Source organism: Gossypium hirsutum, chromosome A04, assembly GCF_007990345.1.
Source record: "Gossypium hirsutum isolate 1008001.06 chromosome A04, Gossypium_hirsutum_v2.1, whole genome shotgun sequence".
In the NCBI taxonomy this organism is placed as follows: Eukaryota; Viridiplantae; Streptophyta; class Magnoliopsida; order Malvales; family Malvaceae; genus Gossypium; species Gossypium hirsutum.
Window position 1 is genome coordinate 1,154,600 of NC_053427.1, and position 21,144 is coordinate 1,175,743.

The following is a 21,144-nucleotide window of genomic DNA, read 5'->3' on the forward strand; positions in this document are numbered from 1 at the left end:
GTTCAACTTGAAGTGCCTGTTGGACTACATTTCAAAACCTTAAATATCTTAAACTAAAGAGTTCTCGAGTTGTCTTTAGTATTTAGTATTTATGGTATTTATGGGTTAGTAGGCAGGGATAGGAATTACAGTAACAAAGACGTTTATCGTGATTATGTCTTCGGGAAGTGAGAAAATGACACAAAATTTAGGACTCCAATTTCTAAAGCATGCGAAAACATGACAGCGTTTTGGCAAATGTTCATACCTCCTTTTTTCTAAACCCAAAAAATTGCAAGGCAATAATTTAAATGTCACATACAATCATTTGTTTTCAACTTAAATTCTCAAGCACTGCAATAACGAATAGCTAGAAGCACAGCTGTTTTCTCTCTTTTCCTAGTTATTGAATTTCGTAATGAACAAAAAATTCTTTCCTGCAAATCTTCAGACCGATCGGTTCCATCGGTTCAACACACAAGCTCCAGAGGAAACCGGACAATACAGATGAGTTTTATGACGTAAGATGATGAACTCCTGTGGAATTTGAAGTAATTTGAAGTAATCAGAATCAAAAGCAAATGATGATTCATTACAATGTAATTCCATAAAAAGAAGCCCCTAACTCAAACACCATTAACTCCGAGACTAAGACTGACTAAAGAACTTGACTAGAAAAACTTGCTTGTCTCTACCGAAAACTAGACTAGAAGTTATCCCAAATGAAGGAACAATAGTTGTTCTTAAGTTCAAGAAGACTATGAAAGTTTAGCAACCTCTTGAACAATTACCCGTATATCATGCATTTTGTTGGACTTGTCGATGTATTTGCATTATCCAATCCACGTAACCAACAGTACCGCCCATCTGGTCCTCAAGAAGATTTACAAGCAGCAGGAAACCTTCCCTAGGCTGTTCACCTTGTCTTACAAGATAAGGAAGTTGATAATACGAAGGGTCACTCTCTCTTAGTCTCTTTAACATCTTCATCAGCCTTCTTGACATTTCATTATCATGCTCGGTAAGCGTAACCTGATATTAAAGAGACAACATGAAGAACCAGTTAAGTACAAACCTCATAACGAGGCATTCAACTTCAAAATACTAACATTATCCTGCAGAAAAATACGAGCAAGATTACAATCCAGCGGTCTATTAAAGACGAGTTCATATAACAATAAAGGCTAGCATTTGAAGCAAATCTTATATATTTACCGACAATGATATCAATTTCATTAATCCATAAAATGGTCACTAAAACAGATTAAACATATAAGAATAGTTTCATCAACAAGAGATCATACCCTCGATAATTCTGCTGCAAACTCTGGTCCAAGTAAATTCCTTGCTATATCGGGTGAAAGCATTCTACCGAACCAAATAACAAAGCGTAAGCCATCATCATACAAATAAAGGCCTCTTGAATCTAGGCTTTCTGCGAGCAAAGGCAATCTCTTCATGATGTTTTTGAAATCATCGGCTTGAGCGGATGGCTGCAAATATGAAACATAAGTTATGTTCAGTTTGCAAAATCTACATCTTTATTGAAATATATTTAAAGGTTTCAAATATTTCACCTTCAAAAGATATTCATCGATTCGAATCAAGCTAGGATATAAAAGCTTCAACAACTTTTTAACGGGTAATGCCATCATGGTGAAACCTGCTGCGCAGCGTTCATCAAGCTGAGCGTCTGCATATCCTCCTTTTAGAGGTACTGATTTAGAGAGTGCTAATCCGTACAAACACAAGAACTTTAGAGACTCCGGATAGATCATCCTAGCTCCCAACCGATGCTGCACAGCATAAAGATTGCGGTATTCTCTGAGCGCTTTTACAATCCTTTGTTGCAAAGAATTTCTAGCTTCTTCAAGTTTACTGGTCAATGTTTTCTCGATTGCTGCAAAACATAAGTCAATTAGAAAACATAAGAATAACAACAACCAAAACAAATAGCAATCTTGCAGAGGGACTTTTGATTAACTTCACCTAATCTACAAAACAAAGAAACAATGGCACCAGTGTCAGCCTGGCGGTACATCTCCCCCAAATCTGTAACAACAGGGGCAGCTGCGGTATGTACTCTGATACGCCTCTCTCCACAAGATGCAGTATATCTTTAAACTGTTAAAAGAACATCAGTAATCCATATCGTTTTCCACTTATAAAACAATCAGTTTCAGCTGACAAGGGAATAATCGAATAAATTAAAACTGATATAATAAGCAAGCCATTTGAAGGATACAGTAAAGCAACTTGGAAATATACTGTTGGAGTTGAAAGAAGTGTCTCCTCAAGGGATAACTGCATTGCATATGCTTTATCACAGTCTACAGCTGGAAGTGCTAGTAAATCTGTGGACCTCAGCATAAAGTTGCCGTGGTAAGATGTAAATCGAATCCCTGGTGCAAAGTAACAGATAACATGAATAAGTTGCTTTGTTATCAAAAAAACATGGGGCGTAATAGCATTTTATGAGCATTACCCCATGCCAGCATACAGATGGAAGGGGAAAAAATCTAGCTAACCCAACTACATTGGAATTATGGCTACGTGGCATTAATGCAACATTTGGTTACCAGTGTAATAACATGAGTAAAAAGCATATTTAACACATGCTTTAAAATAGTTAGATATAAAATAAAGAATAGTTAACACAAATTTAAACATGCAACTAGAAAGATGAGTAAAAACTCTAGTAAAAATTAAGACTTCTTTAAAATAAGCGAAAAAATTTCCTTCTCTTTGCTACAAACAAGTCATGTGAGTGGCTAAAAATTACCAATTGTGATTATTAGTTTATAGTTAACCAATGACTAAAACATGTGGAAAAAATAATTCTCTAACCAAACTTAGCATAAGTTACAAATAGCTACAACAATAAATAAAAAAGAATTTACATACCTTTTCCACATCTTATACGCATAACTGCTTCCCAGGCTGTTTCCCTAGTAAGATCTCTGGCTAACTCACGCCTCAGCTTCTCTCCATGAATGTTTGATTGGAAGCTTGGATAATAATACACTTGACCCCCAGTATATTTTGCCAGGGTTCCTACATTGAAAATTCATAAAAGAGACATCAAGTATCATTAAAAGCTCTTGTAAAAATCTAAATCATTTTTAACATGAAAAAAAGGGCACTGATCTTTGTACCTAAGGAAGCTATGTCAGTGTATTTGTCACTAAAGGCATAAATATTAACCCCTATCTGGTACTTTGTAAGATCAGCAGCCATTTGCTTGTAGAAAGGATCTTCGGGCAATCTCAATGTATGTTCCTTATCAGTTCCATACACACGAAGATCATCTCCGCGCAACTTCAAGCGTCCATATCCTAGGGAAGGCAATGTGTTCTGGAAAATTAGCAACTTTCCCCCAAGTTGACTCTGCAATAAACAGGTTGCCAAACAACCAAATATATAACGCAAACATCAGCAAGAAACTAGAAGGAATCTTATCATTGATGAAGGCTCACGGAAGAAATGGTGGAGAAAATAACATACCATAACCATGAATGCAGCCTTAAGTGCAGGACCAAAAGCAGATTCCACATTCACATTATCCTGAAACATAGAGGGCAAACTATCCAGGAATGTCTCAACCACATTTCTAGATTCAGACAAGTTGACAAGGAGATCATCAGGCAATGGCACAAATACATCATCCAGATCTGAAACTACCATCATTTGAGGCTGTGTAAGAGATGACTGCAAAGACAAAAACCGCATAGTTATTAAGTACTTCACTGGAATGGAGAAAATCGAGGCATCTCAGAAAACTTTTCCACTGATCCCAGATGTCACTTACCTTCATATTGTAAAAATGAATGGTGCTATCAAAAGTAATGAAGCCAATCTGTGTCCTGGGGAAACCAGGCAGCTCATCCAAACATGAACTAATAGTTTGAGCAACAACCTAAGAAATATGTTGCAAGTTAGCAGAAACTATTACATGCATAAGCAATATAAGGAGAAAAAAAATGGAGAGAAGAGCAGCAAGACTTATAAAGGTACACATTACGGCCATAGTTTAATCAAGTATGACCGGACAATGCCTATAACAACCTGGATGAACAATCAGCTAAACAAATTCTACTATGCTAAACAAACACTGTAATAATTGCAGCCAGGCTAACCCATATTTCTGTTCTCCCAACAGATTCCATGGCAAGGGAAAAGAGTCTCGCAAATCTTACTTGATAAACATATTTGAGACCAAATTGTGGCAAAGCCAGCCCATATATCACTTTCAAATAGTACATCAGACAAACACTAGATAACCCAAGCCAGCATCCTCAACTGTAATTCACGTGTTCTTAATTCACATTACAATTAGAAAACTCCACCTTTATAAATCCCTATTAGAATAACACGATCCTTTATTAAACACACTCTAGTAAATAATCAACTGCCTTAAAGGAAGTGCTTACCTCAATCATACCACTTCTTACTGCAGATATTGAAACATCAATGAGAAAGAAATATAGTGGCGGCATTGGAGGCCGCACCATGTATTCAGTTGGTGCAACAAATTCCACACTGCCTTTTAGAAGCTCAGGCCGCTGGTCCAAATCAATTCTTCTTCCAGTGGCATCCAAGTTCGCAAAATACTCACCAGGAACTGAACATGGAAGTTGAATCAAATAAGCATATATGCTTTGTAATAACTATTAAAGAGATCTACCCAGGACAGAAAGCCAGTCTGCCACACAGTATAAACAATTGGATACAACAGAAAAATAAAAAAAATTACATTGCCAATAAAGAGAAGTTAGTTGACATGTTATGTGATACTCCATACTGCACCTATTAGTAAATTGAAAATTACATTTTGCAGTTTGCAGTTTACCAGTGTATTGAGATAGTTAAAAGTTAGGCAAGATGCCCATGACAAGCAACCTTGGAGAAAACTGTTATATTTTATTGCAAGTCTATGTGAGTAATGAGCTCATTGCCCTCCAATAATATTTGATATTCCAAAGAAAAAAATGCAGATAAAATATAAAAGAATGTATGGCATCAAATATGATGCCATAAACATCAGTCACAACTAGAAAACTTGATGTGACTCATTGCACTTGCAACATTGAATTATATCTTTGCTTCCTAGGTTGAGTTTACCATCATTTAGTAAAGAACAGATGTTGCAACGCCACTTTCTTCCAGCATCAGTAAATGTGACATAGGGATTCACATATGTGCGACATCTTCTGCAACGAATGATACCAGTCGAAGCGAAATTAATTACAGGCACTTCTTCCTGAACATGAAGCAACAGTAATTGACAGGAAAAACTTAAGCCTTCATGAAAATACAGTTATTAAACAACTAAAAGAAATATTATGATTCTTGAGGCACTTACCCCTTCAGGAGCCTCTGCAAGAGGACAAACAACTGCTCCAAGAGGCAAATGCCATCTTGAAACTAAAGACTGAGAATTTGGTATAGCACTTGTAGTAAGCCGTAGGTATCTAGGATCACAATTCATAGGATACATCTCAAGAAAAGAACTTGGCTCCAAATCACCATCCAATGGCCTAGGAAGTGTTCTATAATCAAGTCCTGGCTCAATTGATCCAGGCATAGATGAAATGGAGAGTGAACTAAAATCTTCTGTCAAGCTTTGGATGCTGCCAGTAGGAGGTGCAGAGCCAGGATGCTGCATTTGGTCCCTTGATTGGTAGCCCAAGTTAGGTGCTACTGGTGGAGGAGGAGCATAACTTCCTTGCTGACTAGCAAAAGGAGAAGGCGGTGCAGGAGGAGGCATAAAACTTCCTTGCTCAGCAGGAAAAGGTGACGGTGCTTGTGAAACTGCAGGCTGCTTGCCTGGATATCCAGGAAAAGGTGGCTGGAAGCTGGACTTGGTAGCAGAATGATCTGCAAGGGGGGAAGCCATCTGAAAATTGGATCTGGGCCCTGAAAACGATGAATCAGATGGAGGTTGAGGAACATTCGCACTGGATGGAGGAAAATTTACATGTTGTGGTGGAGATCCCATTGGCACTGGCGGAACTTGTGTCTGTGGTCGGAAAGAAGGTGGAGGCACTGATACTTGACTCCCAGGAGGTTGAAATGGTGGCTGCCCCACAGGTGGGGCACGAGCAGGGGGTATTTGAACAGCTGAAGGAAATGGTGGAGTTGGAAATCGCTGATAAGGTCCCCCAGAAGGTGGAACAGATGTTAAGGGCGGAGATGGAACTGATGGATCACTAAAACGAGCAGGTGGTCTAGGTCCACTTGACGAGAAAGGCGTCATAGTCGGGGGTGCACCTGGTGGAGCAGGTCTAACATTGCCGCTTTCTGATCCCACCACAGGACCAGATGATGAAAAAGGTCTCACAGTTGGCGGAGCAGAAGCAAAAGGGGTAGCAGAAGGTCGCATGGGGAAATTCGGACGACCAGGATTTTCAGTCCCCATGGTGTTCAATATTATGACTATGTTATGAATAGGCAATCTCTCGCAACTAACCCTGCCAGGAGAAGTAATATCACAATAGTGAGCATTCACAAAGGTAATAAATGAAACACCAGTAAACTTCAGAGCCAAATCACCCACAAAAGGCAAAAATTTTCCACAGACATCACCAAGAATCATGCAGCACCAAATGCACCAAGAAAAACTAAATATTTCAAAATTTCACCTTTCCTTCAAAATTATCATGCTCAATAATTCCATGCATCCCACAACTGAAAGGAAATATTACTGATTCAACCTCCCCTCCACCCCCCCAACTCCTCCCCACCCAAATGCTAACTTCCATGCCAGCCACAATCAACCACATCCATGAATCTAAGGCAAAAGTCTTATATAAAAGCATAATCTTGAGTTGATAAATTAACTTCCAAATAGTTAAAATATGATTATTTGAAGAACACATATAAACATAATTGAACTCGAAAAGTGTTTGATTTCTTTATTTAAATAAAAATTTATTCAGTTTTAAGCACTTAAAATTTGCATCTTAACTATAATAAACAGTTTAACAATCAAAAGAAACTTCCAGAACACTCTAAAACGATCAAAATTCAACTCAATTCCAATTAATTTCCCTAAAATCCAGTTCCTTTAATTCAATACTAATCTAAATTCAAACAAAAACAGTTGAGATTCAAATTTTACAAATCATTCATAAAACTGAAATTCCAATAAACTAATCCAAAATTCAATTTCCCTTTACACTAACTTAACTTGAGTTTTGAGTAAAAAAATTACTTTTTTCAAAACCCAAAAAACTATCTTCGCCAAAACAATCAAAAGCTTAAAAAAGAACGACTAACCGGTGTCGTATTCAGCGGCGAACAGCTTCAGTGACAGGCCATGGAAGGATCCACACAATGATTTTTCAAGAAACTGTAGATCAAATAGAAAAACGACGGCGTTGTAAAAGGAATTTGTGGAAAGGGAGATCTAAAGAGAGAAAGAAAAAAAGAAAACTTGCTTAAGAAATTGCAGATCGATGAAAGGAAAAGGAAGGTTAAAAATAAATAAATAAACAAAAAGGAACGTAAACGTACGTCGTTTTATTCGTTTTTCTTGCTTGTATGAAGTCGTTTTGGAAGATCTGGAGTTTCCTTTTTTGTATTTATTTTATTTTTTATTTTTTTTTTTGTCATGGCTTGGCTGGCCTGCTGGGGCAGGAGTTTCTTCTATTTTTGCATTTTTTCTAAAAAATAAATAATTAGAATTTAATTAGGGCTAGACAAAGGTAAAATTTAAAACCAACTACAACTGAATTTGGGTCAAATTGTTACATTGTTGGAACTAATTTGAATTTGGACCAATTCATAAGTAGCTTAATAGAAACAAATGAAATTATATCAAATTGTCAATAAGGTCAATAGGTCGTTTTTTTAATTAATTAGGGTTTTAGGTTAGTTTTAAAATTAATTAGGAAAAAAACTAATTTCAATAGAAAACGTGTCCAGTTGGGCGAGCTTTCTATGCAGGTGTCAAAATAGTGCACCTAATTGGATGCATTTTCCCTTTTCCTCTATAAGGTTAGGACTTATTTTAGAGTTAGAGTTTTTATTTTAAGGTTAGGGTTTAGGGTATTTTGAAAGTGTTTTAGGTTTTCAACTGAAATGAAAGAAGTTCTTAGGTAATTTTGAAGGGTCGAGGATGTGATAACGTGCCTCAGCACGTATACATTTCATATGCCATGGCAAGATAGGACCATGACTTTAGAAACCCATCGTGGGGAAATCCGGTTTCGGGGTAATAATGCTTGATACAATTAGGGGTCAAAGTCAATGTGAAGGTCCCAACTGGTGGCCGTGATGTGGTCATGGGTTCGAGAATAATCGGGGGGCCAGGTAACAGTTGTTACACGATCAAGAGTTCAAGCTTTTTTGGATACTCGCAAACAATGCCTTATATATACCATACATAATATTGAGGTCATAACCATACAAAATAACTCTAAGAACTTTCGATGTAATCAACATAATTTTTTTCTATTTCCAAGCAGCCGGTATCTTTAACTGTTCATTCTTGTCTGAAGATTGACACCGATGTGGACACAAAAGGGCTTTCAAGAGGAGAGCAGATATTCCGGCACAATAGAGGTCAAACTTAAGTCAGCACAGCAGCAGTTGTAGTTATTAATGGGTTGTGTAATAACGACAACTGTCGTCGCTCAGAAAGGAGCATCACTTTTACTACACCGCAACAATTGCTCCCCATCTAAGAGTCCACTTGCGTCCACGAAGGTGCCGGCCTTCGAATAAGAAAGAAGGTTAAAGATATCGGTTGCTTGGAAATGGAGAAAAAATTTACACCGATTATAGCTGGAAGCCCCAGAGTTTTTCTGTATGAATATGCCCTCAAACTTATGTATGGTATTTATAGGGCATCATTTTCGGGCATTCGAAAAGATTGTGCTCGTGGCCGCGTAACAACCGTCAGCTTGCTCCCCCATTATATCTTGATCCATTACCGCATAGCGGTCATCGATTGAGGCCTCCACGTCGACTTCCACCCTTGACCGTAGAAAGCAAAATCACCTAATAATCGACTTCTCTAGGATAGGATTTAGAAGCAATGATCCTTTCTCGGCATGATATATGAAATATGTGCGACTCTGAGCGATATCGCATCACCGACGACTCAAGAATACCTCGAATGTAAACCAAATATTTTTAGCGATCAAAATTTTTAAGACCGAAAAATAGTTTAAAGTAGAGAAATAGAAATGATTGGATAGAAATTATATGAGTGAGGAATGATGAAGCTTGGCATGTGAGACCCATTTTATAGCCACATAGAAGGGTCTGTTTGCTAAGGAAAACCTTCAAAGAGCACTGAAACATATTCTAAACGTGTTGAAGAAATGTTTAAAGTGTCTGAATTATTTGAAGCGTCAAGCTTTTCGACCCCAGAAATAGTAACTTTGTTAGAGAAAGCTCGCCTAGCTGGGAGGTTTTCCTACCATGTTAGTAGGAATTTTTATAAGTTCAAAGAAACCTAGTGAGCCTGTTCATTCAACTTTAAAAAGATTTTTTAAAATTCTAAGAGATTTTGTGCGTAAAGTAAAACTCCCTAGGATTCATGAGGAAATTCTGTGAACTTAAATGGCCCTGACCTCCGTAAAATCTAATGTACATATAACAACCGTGTTTAGGGACTAAATCTCGCCCTAATTATGGTTATACAAATAATCGCCCTGACCGCAGTTCTTTAGCCTAAACCTTTATCCTAAATAATGTCTCTTCTTGATACCCACTTTTCTTTAGTGGACTCAAGACCTCAATGTAACCCCATGGTACCTGTTCTTTCAGTCTATTACTTTTAGATACTTCAATTGACTAGCAGTTCCCAACGAACTATCTCTTACCCAGGTATCTTTTTGACAATTTCCACCACAGGTAAACCTTCAAAATCTTTCTAGTGCTTCTTACTATTTTCTAGCAAACTTTATTAGTCATTCAGCCTTGAGTTGGCATTTCCTCCCATGAATACTCTTGGTGCCTACTCATTTAGCTACCTTTTGTTGATTCGAATTTAAGCCTATATCTGCTTAAACATTATAGAATCCGTGACTTTTTGGGCGGACTTTCCTAGGCAAACATTACATTTACCATCTTGTTTAAGGAATCTTTCCCTCTTTTTTGCATAACTAAGTTAATACGCTTCTTAGGTTCTAATCCTCATTGCCTTTGACAAATCCCACTAGTTGTCCATTAGCATGTGTCCCTAAATGCGCCAGGCCTATTATGTCTGATGACTGGTTGCTCAAGTCACAATGCAACTTCTTCTTTATACTTTGGCGAGTTTTTCGGTTTACTGATCTCTGGACAGCACATGCTGACATAGTCGAGCTATGGTCTAATACATGTAACCTCATGTTTAACGTCTTAGCGGATTACTTAATGTTTATTGTCCCGGCGGACTACCCTGTGTTTATTGTCCAAGTGGACTACCCCATTTTTATTGTCCTGACAGACTACCCCATATTTATTGTCCTGGTGAACTACCGCATTTTTATTGTTCCAGTGGACTCTATTGGTTGCCATAGCCGAGCTATGGTTATACACCTTTAAACTACTTTTGAGGTGTCACCCTTAAAGACCTTACCACTATTGCGGTGTCGTTTCATAGAGCCTGCAGACCGTCGTTGTAATGACCCAAAATTCACGGGCACCGGAAAAGTGAGTTATAGGGCTTCCGTCTTAGTGAAATAAGTTCAAAAATACTTATTAGAAATATTTATGAGTTTAGTAGCGTGTCTAATTAGGCTTTAATTAAGTGAATTTAGCTTAATTTAGAGAAATTAGTAAAAAGAACTAAATTGAATAAGAGGTAAAAGTTTAATTCTAAAGTAATAGAAAATAAAAGGATTAAATGGTAATTAAACCATTTATAAAAGATTAGGAGCGATTAAAAAAAATCTAAGATTTTATTATTATTAATTATTAGTATGGTTTTATATTAAATTATTATTATTATTATTATTATTATTATAATATTAAGTTAAAGATATTTATTAATTAAACAATTAATTTATGAGATTTTTATTTGACAAACAAATTGAATAATGACAATTGTAATAAAAATATTGGTACATTTGTAATAAATAGATACATGTACACTTGTAATAAAATAATTAAGTTACTTAATATTAAAGTAAAAGATATTTGTTAATTAAATAATTAAATTATTAAATACTTGTGTGAAAAAATAATAATAATAAATAAATGGTGACAAATGTATGGTATTGATGGTGTACACTTGTTTGTATATAATTAAATGCTTAATAGATATTTAAAATAAATATATTATAATATATGTTAATTATGTAATGGCCTAAATTCAAGGTTATCGGAACAATAGTTTCGTAACCATAGATCCGATTTAAAGAGAAATTTATTTCAATATTTTTTCTTGAAAATTGATATGATAGGAAAATCGTATGAAAATATTGATAGAAAAATTTTACCAATTTAGTGATTAGATAGAAAAAAAATTATTGAAGAAATTGGGTAAAAACAAGGTATCGAGACCTCTATCTCATAAAACAGAGTCAAAAATAATTTTATAAATATTTATGAAATGTTATTAATGTGGTATTAAAATTTCGTTAGGAAATTTTAATGTTTGGGTAGTCAATTAAATGAAAAGGACTAAATTGTAATAGGTGTAAAAGTTGCTAGAATGATTAAATAGCTTAAGAGTCTAATGAGAAAGGATTTAAAAGGAATTAGACCCAAAAGTTATTTGGGCTGGACTGCAAGGGTATGAAATCAGCAGAAAAATTGATAAATTAAGGGTAAATTTGGAATATTACAAAATTAACTAAATAAAGCTAGGACTAAATAGGAAATATCTAGATTTCTCTTCATTTCTCTTCAATTCCAGCAGCTAAAAATGCCATAGGAGGGTTCTCTAATCTGGTATTCCATACTTTTTACACCAATTGAGTTAATCCTTGCCTTTTTCTTGTAATTTTTGTGTTTCTAAGACTTTTAAACTAGGTCCTACTATTAAATTCATTAGTTTTTGATTTCATGGATGAAATTGAAGGTCACCATGGTTGAGTGTTGTAAGATTATGATGAAATAGAATGAAATTAAATCTTTAATTTGTTTATGAGATGATTTTATTAGGTAATTTCAATAGAAATTGATTTTTTAGGACCTAATTGTAAAAATGCTTGGAATTAAAGTCTATTGCTAAAATTTTGATTCCTAAAGGTTGTAAACTAGTTTAAGGTGATAGAATAAAATGTTAATTGAGAAAAATCAGCTCAATTGAGAGGCTAATTGAGTAGGGATGAAACTATCATTTATTAAAAGCTTAGGGGAAAAATGGTAATAAACAGCTTGCACAAAAACAGTTTGGACAGCAGCAGTAGACTAACTTTGAAAAATCACCATAAATTGTATAAATCGAATTAGAAGATGAAAAAAATATGAAATTAAAGCTTATTGAGTCTAGTTTCTCATAGAAGAAATAGTGTAAGCAATGGATTTATAAATTTTGAGATATAATGAATTTTGTGACACAAGGTCAGAATGAATTCGGGTTCCCCTGTTCTGACTTTGAAAAATCATAAAAAAATTTAAGAAAAACAATTATGGGCTTAAATTTATATATCTAGAATCCTTAATGAGTCTATTTTTAAGAGAAACAAACGAGAACATTATTTGAATTCTGTATGAAGAGATAATTAATTTTTAGTGAATAAGGGTCAGAACTGTCGATAGCAGAACAGGGGTGACTTTAAAGAATAAATTGTACTTATTGGCTAAACCAAAAATTCTGAAAATTTTATGGTAAAAATATATATGAGTCTAGTTTTATGGAAAATTAACGGATCTTAATTTTGAGTTCCGTAGCTCAAGTTATAAATAATTTAGTGACTATGACTCAAGTAGACAACTTTGAATGAACTATAAATAATAGTTGAATTATAGAGAATGTTGCATATGAACATGAAATGTATTAAATTGATAATTAAATTTATTTATTTAGATCCGGAAGATTCAAATACGAAGCTAGATCGAGGAAAGGAAAAAGTTCGGTATTAGTAGATTTTTATTGTTTACAAACAAGTATCAAGGTAAGTTCATGTAACTTGAATTATATTCTTAAATGCTTGAGATTGTATGTTATTTATGTGAAAATGATTTGAATGTTCATTGTATGAAAATTTATGAAACATTGATATATTTGATAAAATGGGAAGAAATCTCGTTTGAATGAAAGGAAAATTCGATGGATCTCTGAAAAGGAATTGACGGTAAAAAGGATTTAACCCGGACGGGTGATCCTATCCTGATATAGCCCTCCCGAAGAATATGTGTAAAATAGATTTAGCCCGGATGGGTAATCCGAATTAGGGTCTGAATTTAGCCTAGACTGGTAATTCAGATCCAAGCTCATTAGAGTAATTGTCGTTGCAGGGGATTTAGCCTGGACTGGTAATTCCGACAATACTCTATGAGTTTATATTGCAGGGGATTTAGCTTGGACTGGTAATCCCGCTGCAAGGTTGAGGTTCGCGGGAGTGTGCTCTCTGAAACGGAAATGTGCGCACATGAATATGAATTGACAGACCCGGAATTGTACACTAAAAGTGTACCTCTGAAAATCCATCGAAATTCCGATAAATTCAACGGGATAAATTTGGAAAAATAACAAGGAAATGGAAATCATGGTATTGACGAGCTCATCAATCATGGTATATATATTATTGATACATGGAAATTATTGTACTAATTTGAATGTTGAGTTTGTGCATGTTAGGGTAATAATGCATTGAATGGATATATGAATGTTTATTATATTGTATTGAAAATATTAGGTAAGTATAATTCTTGTTACATGAGCTTACTAAGCACAAAGTGCTTACCCCATTTCCTTTTTCCCTGTTTTGTAGTGTTAAGAGCTCGGAGGTCGGATTTGGTCGGAGACACATCACACTGTCAACCTCAGGATTTCGGTATATAAAGAAACTTTATTTTGGAAATCAATGGCATGTATAAGCTAACAAAGTAAATGTTAACGTGAAATGAATGTAAAGTTAGCCATTAGTATGGTTAACAAACCTGGTTTTAGATATGTGATGACGTTATCTTATAAATATGCATGAATTTATCTTGAAAATATGTTGAATTGATTTGGTTGATGTGGATTGGTCTCGATGTAATATTGCAGGGAAGGTTAGATATTTATAAAGGGGCTATATTGAATATAAAAAAATTTAATTCGTAAACTTCGGTAATGCCTCGTACCCTATTCCGGCAATGAATACGGGTAGGGGTATTACAAATTAAGTAAATAAAAGAATAAAAGAATGAAATAAAAAGAAACGAAGAAAAGAAAGAACAGAGACATTCCAAACAGAGCAGGAAGAAAAGGGGAAAGAAAAGAAAAAGGAAAAACTACGAGTCTAAGGTTTAAAGCTTTGATTGGTAAGTCATTTAAGTCCTTTCTATTTAATTTTGATGTTTTAGAAGTCTTAAAACAAGGTTTTGATGAAATTAATTTGATAGTTTGGAAGTTTAAAAGCTTCTAAACAAAGTTCATGTTGAAGAAAAAGAAGAATTAGGGATTTAACTGAATGAATTTTAAGTTAGAAATTGAAAAAGGGATTAAATTATAAAAGAAGCTATAAGTTTTGTGTTTTAGGAAATTAAATTGAAAGAAATTTTAAATTAGGGTTTTATAATGAACATTAGATTGTTAAGGTGAACATGGAAGGAAATTGAGTAGAAATGAAGTATAAATTAAGTTAAACAAATAAAAGAGTTAATTAGGATTAAATGAGAATTAGGGAATAAATTGAATAAAAATTTAATTAATTATTAAATTAATGCTGTAATTAATAATGTAAATTGTTATTATTATTTTTTTCGTAGCTAACAAGGAAAACGAGGTATCGGCATCCAAAGGAAAAGAAAAGATCGTTGAGGAGTAAACTCGTATTCCGGGTTTGTATTACTATAACTCAAACTATTTATTAAATGTATATTGAATTTATAGATATGGAATAATTAAGATAAGGTAAGTATTATATTTAAATTTAAATATAAGTATGTGTGAAAATTAAATTGTATATGAATTAAGATAATAGATATTTGAATTGATTGAGTATTGAAAATTTTAGTGTAAATGAAATTGAAATTAGAAAAGGAAAATAATACCCTATTAACTTGCCGGACTAGATTTGATACAAATGGCATGCCATTAGATTTGTGATGTGATAAGGAGATTTGTGATTTGATACAAATGGCATGCCTTACTGGTGTGTTATGGAGGATTTATAATATTCCGGGTGTGTTTGGGTTAGATATTCTGGTGTGTTTGGGTGGAATCCGCGTATCTGTCAAAGTCCGAGCCTTGTTAATAGGGCAAATAATTGAAATGAAATTTTGAAAATGAGATTATTTGTTTTGGTACTATTGAAAAGTATGAGAAAGAATGTATGAACTAAATTATGAATTGAGTTGGTATGAAAAAAAATGAATTATGAATTTAAGATTTATGAAGTAATATAATTATATATATAATTAGTTTAAATAAATAATAAATTTATGGTTGATGTTTGTAATTTATTAATGTTAAATAGTCTTGATTTATAGTAATACCACTGAGTTTGAAATACTCAGCGTACGGTTGTTTCCGTGCGCAGGTCATTAGAGTTTCGGATCCGGTCTAGCATCCAAAACAAACCCGACTCCAACAAAAAGATTTTGGTGATGTATTTCTTCCTTTGTTAAGTGGCATGTACTAGGTAGTTGCATATAAATTATGTGTATACATTAAGTTAAATGATTTTGGTTGTATATAAATGATTATAATGTTTTGGATTATGAATATGATATAAAGTTATGAAATGGTAGATTTGGTATTAAATAATTGAAATGAAATAAATATTATTAATTATACATATATACTAACATGTTATATTGTTTAAACTAAGGTATTAAATTATTATTTTGATATAAATTGAATGTAATTTAGTATACTTAATCATCAGTTGGAGTATTGATATTGGTTTGTTTTTGGGTTTAAAGTTTGCAGGGGGTTTTATGTAAAAATAAGTAGAAATGCTGTCGAAATTTTTTTAAAAAAATTTGGAGAATTTGAACAAGTTCCGTTTCACTTTTAAATTTATGTTTTGGCTTCGAGCGTCTATTATTAGGACTTAACTATTATATTATACTATGAATATTATTATTTATTTGTGAATTATTTTGTAAGTTGTCTGATATGTCTAGTAATGCCTCGTAACCCTATTCCGACGACGGTTTGGGGTTAAGGGGGTGTTACAGTCGTCACAATGTTGTTCTATGGAACCTATAAATCATCGTCACGGTGTCGTCCCGAAGAACCAGTTGATAACTGTCGTCATGGTTCTATTCTAGTAAGCCAGTCGATATCATTCCATCTCACATCTAACCTTAATGCTCGGGCACTACTGTGTCCCCTCTGCATGGCCTAGAGCTTCGCACATCTCAGTTTGCACCCATCAAAATCGAATTGCGAAATTAACACAAATTTCCATTTTCTTACCAATCCACCCATTCCTCTAGTCTGCAAGGCCAAAAGTGAGCCATCCGACATTAACTCTTATGTATTTTTCGATCGTAAGACTCGTTGTAGGTATCCCGACCCAAACTTAGACGTGAGGATCATCGTTCGAAACCTTGAAAGTCATGTATGTGTTCTTTTATAAGAAAATCGAGGCAAAATTGAACCTAGCCCAGACTACATAGCCTACCACATGGGGTGTGGGTCACCCATGTGTACCGCACGACCCCTTTAATAAATGTTATGCAAACCCCTTAGTGAATGTTATGCGAACCCCTTAATGAATGTTGTGCGAACCCCTTACTAAATGTTATGCGAACATCTTAGTGAATGTTATGTGAACCCTTCAGTGAATGTTATGCGAACCCCTTAGTAAATATTATGTGAACCCCTTGATGAATGTTATGCAAATCTTGTTGGAAAATCAGGTTTGAAAAACGCAGCGAAAAATAAATTTAAAGAACAACCAGAGTTTTAAAAAAGATTTTCAAAATAAGAACTTAGTTGTGATATCTAAAGTAATAAACATTTAATCAAAATTGTACATTTTCAATTCGTTTAAGATGAACGCTTCAATCAAGTACTCTTCTCTGCTATCCTCAAGCTCACGTTTGCCGAGTGTGGACTCGCTTCAAATCAGAAAAACTTTCATAAAAATTACCAGTCAAGTAATATCGCAATTTTCTAAACTTTTGGGCCAAGCTGTAATAAGAAAAATATCTTTAGAAATTTTCTAAAATAATTTCTTCAGAAAATTTGATTATTTCAGAAAATTTGATCTATACAACTTTCTCTTGAATTCAAGTGTGTGAAAAATAATTACCAAGGCTCTCTTTATATAGAGAGAGTTTAAATATTTCAACTATGATTAAACTTAATCACTTTAATATTAAATTAATATAATAATTATCAAGAACAATATTAGATTAAATTTAATATTAAATCCTATTAAATTAATAAAATATTTATGTATTTAAATTAAATTTAATATTAAGATAATCATTTTAATATTAAATTAATAAATACTATTAAGATAAGTATTAAATTTAATTTAATATTAAATTTATTAAAATAATATCATTTTTGGAATAGTTAATCTGAAATCAAATTCTCTAGTAGAGTCCCAATAGGAGTGTAATTTTTCCAATGCTCAACCATCGAAGACTCACCGTCGTCGACCATTTTCCAGCCAATGGAATGCTGCCACCATAGCTGCGACACCCCAAGCTGGTCAGATTTTTGCCGGTTTGGTCCGAGTCAATGATGACCCGATCGGTCTTGTCCAGCCACCGATTGGATTGTCGGTCCAATTTCATATACCATACTCAATTCAACCAGTTTTGGGGTCTTGGTCTCGATTTTGGGCTCCCAGGCCCAATTTACGATCTTAGGTCCAATTTTCAAGTTCAATTACCCATTGGGCCAATTTTCTGGCTTGAAAATTAATTTCTAAAAATATCATTTTAATTTTAATTAATTTGATTAATTTAATTTTACTTGATCAAAATTAATTTTGCCAAAAATCATTTAGATTTTTCAATTAATTTTTCAAGAAAATTCTTTAATAAAATTTTCTAGTTTAACAATTCGTACGATCACCCAATTTAATTCCACATCAAATAAATTGACTCAATTAAATATTTCCAAAGTTTTTTACTAATTCAAAAGCAGTCCGATCGAGCTTTTGTTGAGTTAGCGGAGAGACCTATTAGACATATACAATTAGGCTCTAGTAATTGAAATTATATCCAAAAGCATCATTCCAATAATTCAAAATTACTTAATCATGAAGTTAGCTCACAAGAAGTACCATGATTGAAAACTCCTTATTGTATATATTTACGAAAGTAATTCATCCAACTACTTTGTCCAATGACCTTGTCTTGTGTGTGTTACCCTCATATGATATCTTTGATTCCTTTGAGTTAAATCCATGCACTCAATACAATCCTATTTTATCTCATTGTTGCCATTGTGTCATCTTAATGATTAATATAATCACTGCCAACAAATGACTGTGATAAATTGCTCATTCGAGAACAAACAAGTCGTGGTCACATTCCATATTTATCAATCCACACAATGCCAATTAGAGGATATCGTTAACTCTTTAATTGAGCTTTGAATTCCACTATTGCTTGTAAAGTCATGCCATATACAAGTCATGTACCCAACATACCGGCTATCAGCTCGATCATCTTTAGAGCATAAGCCTCCACTTATATCAAAGCATACGAGTTACATACGCATGGTCAGTTACTAACTTAGGATTTAGGTAAATCACACCATAAATGTCACAAGTTAATTAATTCACAAACAGATTCAAAATTAATTTATCTTGGGTCCAGTTCAATGTATCATACTGTCAATGAATACATCTATATCTCTACATGTGAAGTCAATTGCTCTGATAGTTAAGACTAGTCATTTCCTTAATTGGAATTATAGATAACATAATAATCCTTCTTAGTATTTGAATCAAATGCTCACTTTGATTCTTTTATAAGATTACAGACTCATTTAGATTATCTACTGAAGTAAGTTGTCTTTCTCAAAATGTAAATGTTCTTACAATGCCACTTATCATCAGTTTGAACTTAGACAACTAATAAGCTAATATTTACTTGTCAAAATTTCAATATGCATGCAAAATATGAAAGACAAAAATACAAAAGATATAATTGTGAATTGTGAAATTAATTTATTCATTGTTCAAATACATAGAACATAATTACATGTTTACTAGAACATGGGTACATATCCCAACAAACCCCTTAATGAATGTTAGGCAAACCTTTTAATGAATTGTTATGTGATTCCTTTTAAAGCTGATATTTGATCCTTTTAACTATTATGTGAACCCTTTTGTAAAACTGTTATGCGAACCCTTATGTATAATGTACTGCAAACATTCATACGAACCCTCATTCTGAACACTCATGTGAACCTTCAATGTGAACATTCATGCCAACCTTATCTACGAGCCTATGTGGAATCTAAACTAAGTCTATGTGTTTTGTGCTTGTTTGCATGAAACTTGATGAGTAAACTCTTTAGTGATGATATGCTTGATTTGAGATCACAATATGCAAAATTGTTATATGTTCTAACATTATTATGGTTGGTTTATATCGTGATTGACTGGTAGGTATACTATGATGTGCATATGAGACATGCTATGATTAGAATTGTATTATGTAATATTAAGTTGATTATGCATGATCGTAAGCATTCCAAAAGCAAGTGAACATGCCACTGATACCGTTAACCAAATGTATGCAAAGCACACAACCGAACTGTTTTACCGAATTACTTGATAAGCATGATAAAGTACCGGATAAACTATTATTGACAAATGTGTATGTATTGCCATGTTATATTGCATATTGCATGGGGTGGGACGTTTTGAACGAATGAAGTAGTCAACAGTTTTTCTGCTTGACCAGTGGTTTATCCACAATTAATTTTAGTCAGCAACCATCTGTTTGATTAGTGGTTTATCCATGAAATATTTTAGTCAGCAGTCATTTGCTCGACTAGTGGTTCATCCACAATGTATTAACAGCTTTTATCTGCACAAACAGATGGTTCATCCACCAATATATTTTATCATTAGCAGGTCATTTGCAATGATCAGTGGTTTATCCACAGTGTGATGTAAAGGTAAAGGAGTTTTGAGGAACTCCTACTGTGGTGTGTAGCGGTGGGGTAGGACCTTTCTACTGTTAAACCAAACTTACATTGCATTCATAAGCAATTAAATGGCTATGAACATTGAAATATTATGTTGATTAATTGTTCTGAATTATTGATATTCTGTATTTCTAATTAATTGTCATTTATCCTATAAGTTAATTTTCTGAATGTTTTGTCTATTGTTGCATGGTTTTCTTGTGATGGCACTCCCCCTTTTATTTCCATCTTTATAGATAACCCATCAGGTTAGAATGCAGACGCGACATACGGAGGGCTCGAAAATGTTTTATTTTTATGAAAGTATTATTAGACTTATTTTTATAATTTTTTGTTATTTTGGAACTGTACTGTTTTATTTTGTGACATGAGACTTGTATTTAGGATTTATTTAGCATGCATAACATTTAACTTAATTTTAAAATATGATTTTTATTTAATGAAGGCATGAAATATAGTTTTATTAAATCCAAGTAAAAATCACTTTTCCCCTGCCAGATTAAAATTGAAAAATGTGAATAATAAAAAAAATAGAAAATTAACTTAAGTTTTTTTTAAAGAAGTCACCGTTACTTAAAAAAGTTTAACTAAAACGTTTATTTATAACTCGTCAGCTTTTCTAAAAATAAACTAAATGTTCTTCTAAAATAAATAAATATTTTAAACTGATTGTTTTATAAACCTCGATCGTACTAGGTCATCTCAATGACTAATTTAATCTCCCGAATTGGAGGAGCTGGAGAGGTTACAATTTTTGTGAGAAAAATATTAGATTAAATAATAAACTGCCACATGTTACTGTGTGATTGATCTGTTAATTTATCTTAAGAATATAAATGATCAATGACGAAAATTATAAACAAAGAAGCTTAATTAATTATTTTAATTATTGAAAAAAAACTTAAAATTAAATACAAATTTATTACAGAAATTAATTA

At 33.5% G+C, this 21,144-nt stretch overlaps 1 protein-coding gene across 2 annotated transcripts; it reads right to left on the reverse strand.

Moving 5' to 3' along the window:
- Nucleotides 1–178: 178 nt before the first annotated feature.
- On the reverse strand, nucleotides 179–7,469 carry LOC107932758 (protein transport protein Sec24-like At3g07100). Of its 2 annotated transcripts, none has more exons than XM_041110683.1 (14): nucleotides 7,258–7,469; nucleotides 5,342–6,449; nucleotides 5,101–5,239; nucleotides 4,410–4,600; nucleotides 3,788–3,895; nucleotides 3,484–3,687; nucleotides 3,135–3,366; nucleotides 2,884–3,033; nucleotides 2,225–2,381; nucleotides 1,969–2,096; nucleotides 1,557–1,879; nucleotides 1,284–1,472; nucleotides 771–1,011; nucleotides 179–516 (listed from the first exon to the last, which is right to left on the reverse strand). In XM_041110683.1, exons 2-13 carry the CDS (start codon nucleotides 6,395–6,397, stop codon nucleotides 778–780), a joined length of 3,111 nt encoding a protein of 1,036 aa, XP_040966617.1. In that variant the 5' UTR covers nucleotides 6,398–6,449; nucleotides 7,258–7,469; the 3' UTR covers nucleotides 179–516; nucleotides 771–777. The 2 variants fall into 2 exon arrangements, with proteins under 2 accessions (XP_040966617.1, XP_040966618.1); XM_041110684.1 differs by having other exon boundaries at nucleotides 756–1,011.
- Between the last annotated feature and the right edge of the window lie 13,675 nt (nucleotides 7,470–21,144).

Coding starts and splice junctions, on each gene's coding strand:
- LOC107932758 (XM_041110683.1), bottom strand. CDS start 6,397: ATGGGGACTGAAAATCCTGGTCGTCCGAATTTCCCCATGCGACCTTCT. Junction 5,240..5,341: donor TTGCAGAGGCTCCTGAAGGG/GTAAGTGCCTCA, acceptor CTTCATGTTCAG/GAAGAAGTGCCTGTAATTAA. Junction 1,012..1,283: donor TTGCAGCAGAATTATCGAGG/GTATGATCTCTT, acceptor CTTTAATATCAG/GTTACGCTTACCGAGCATGA.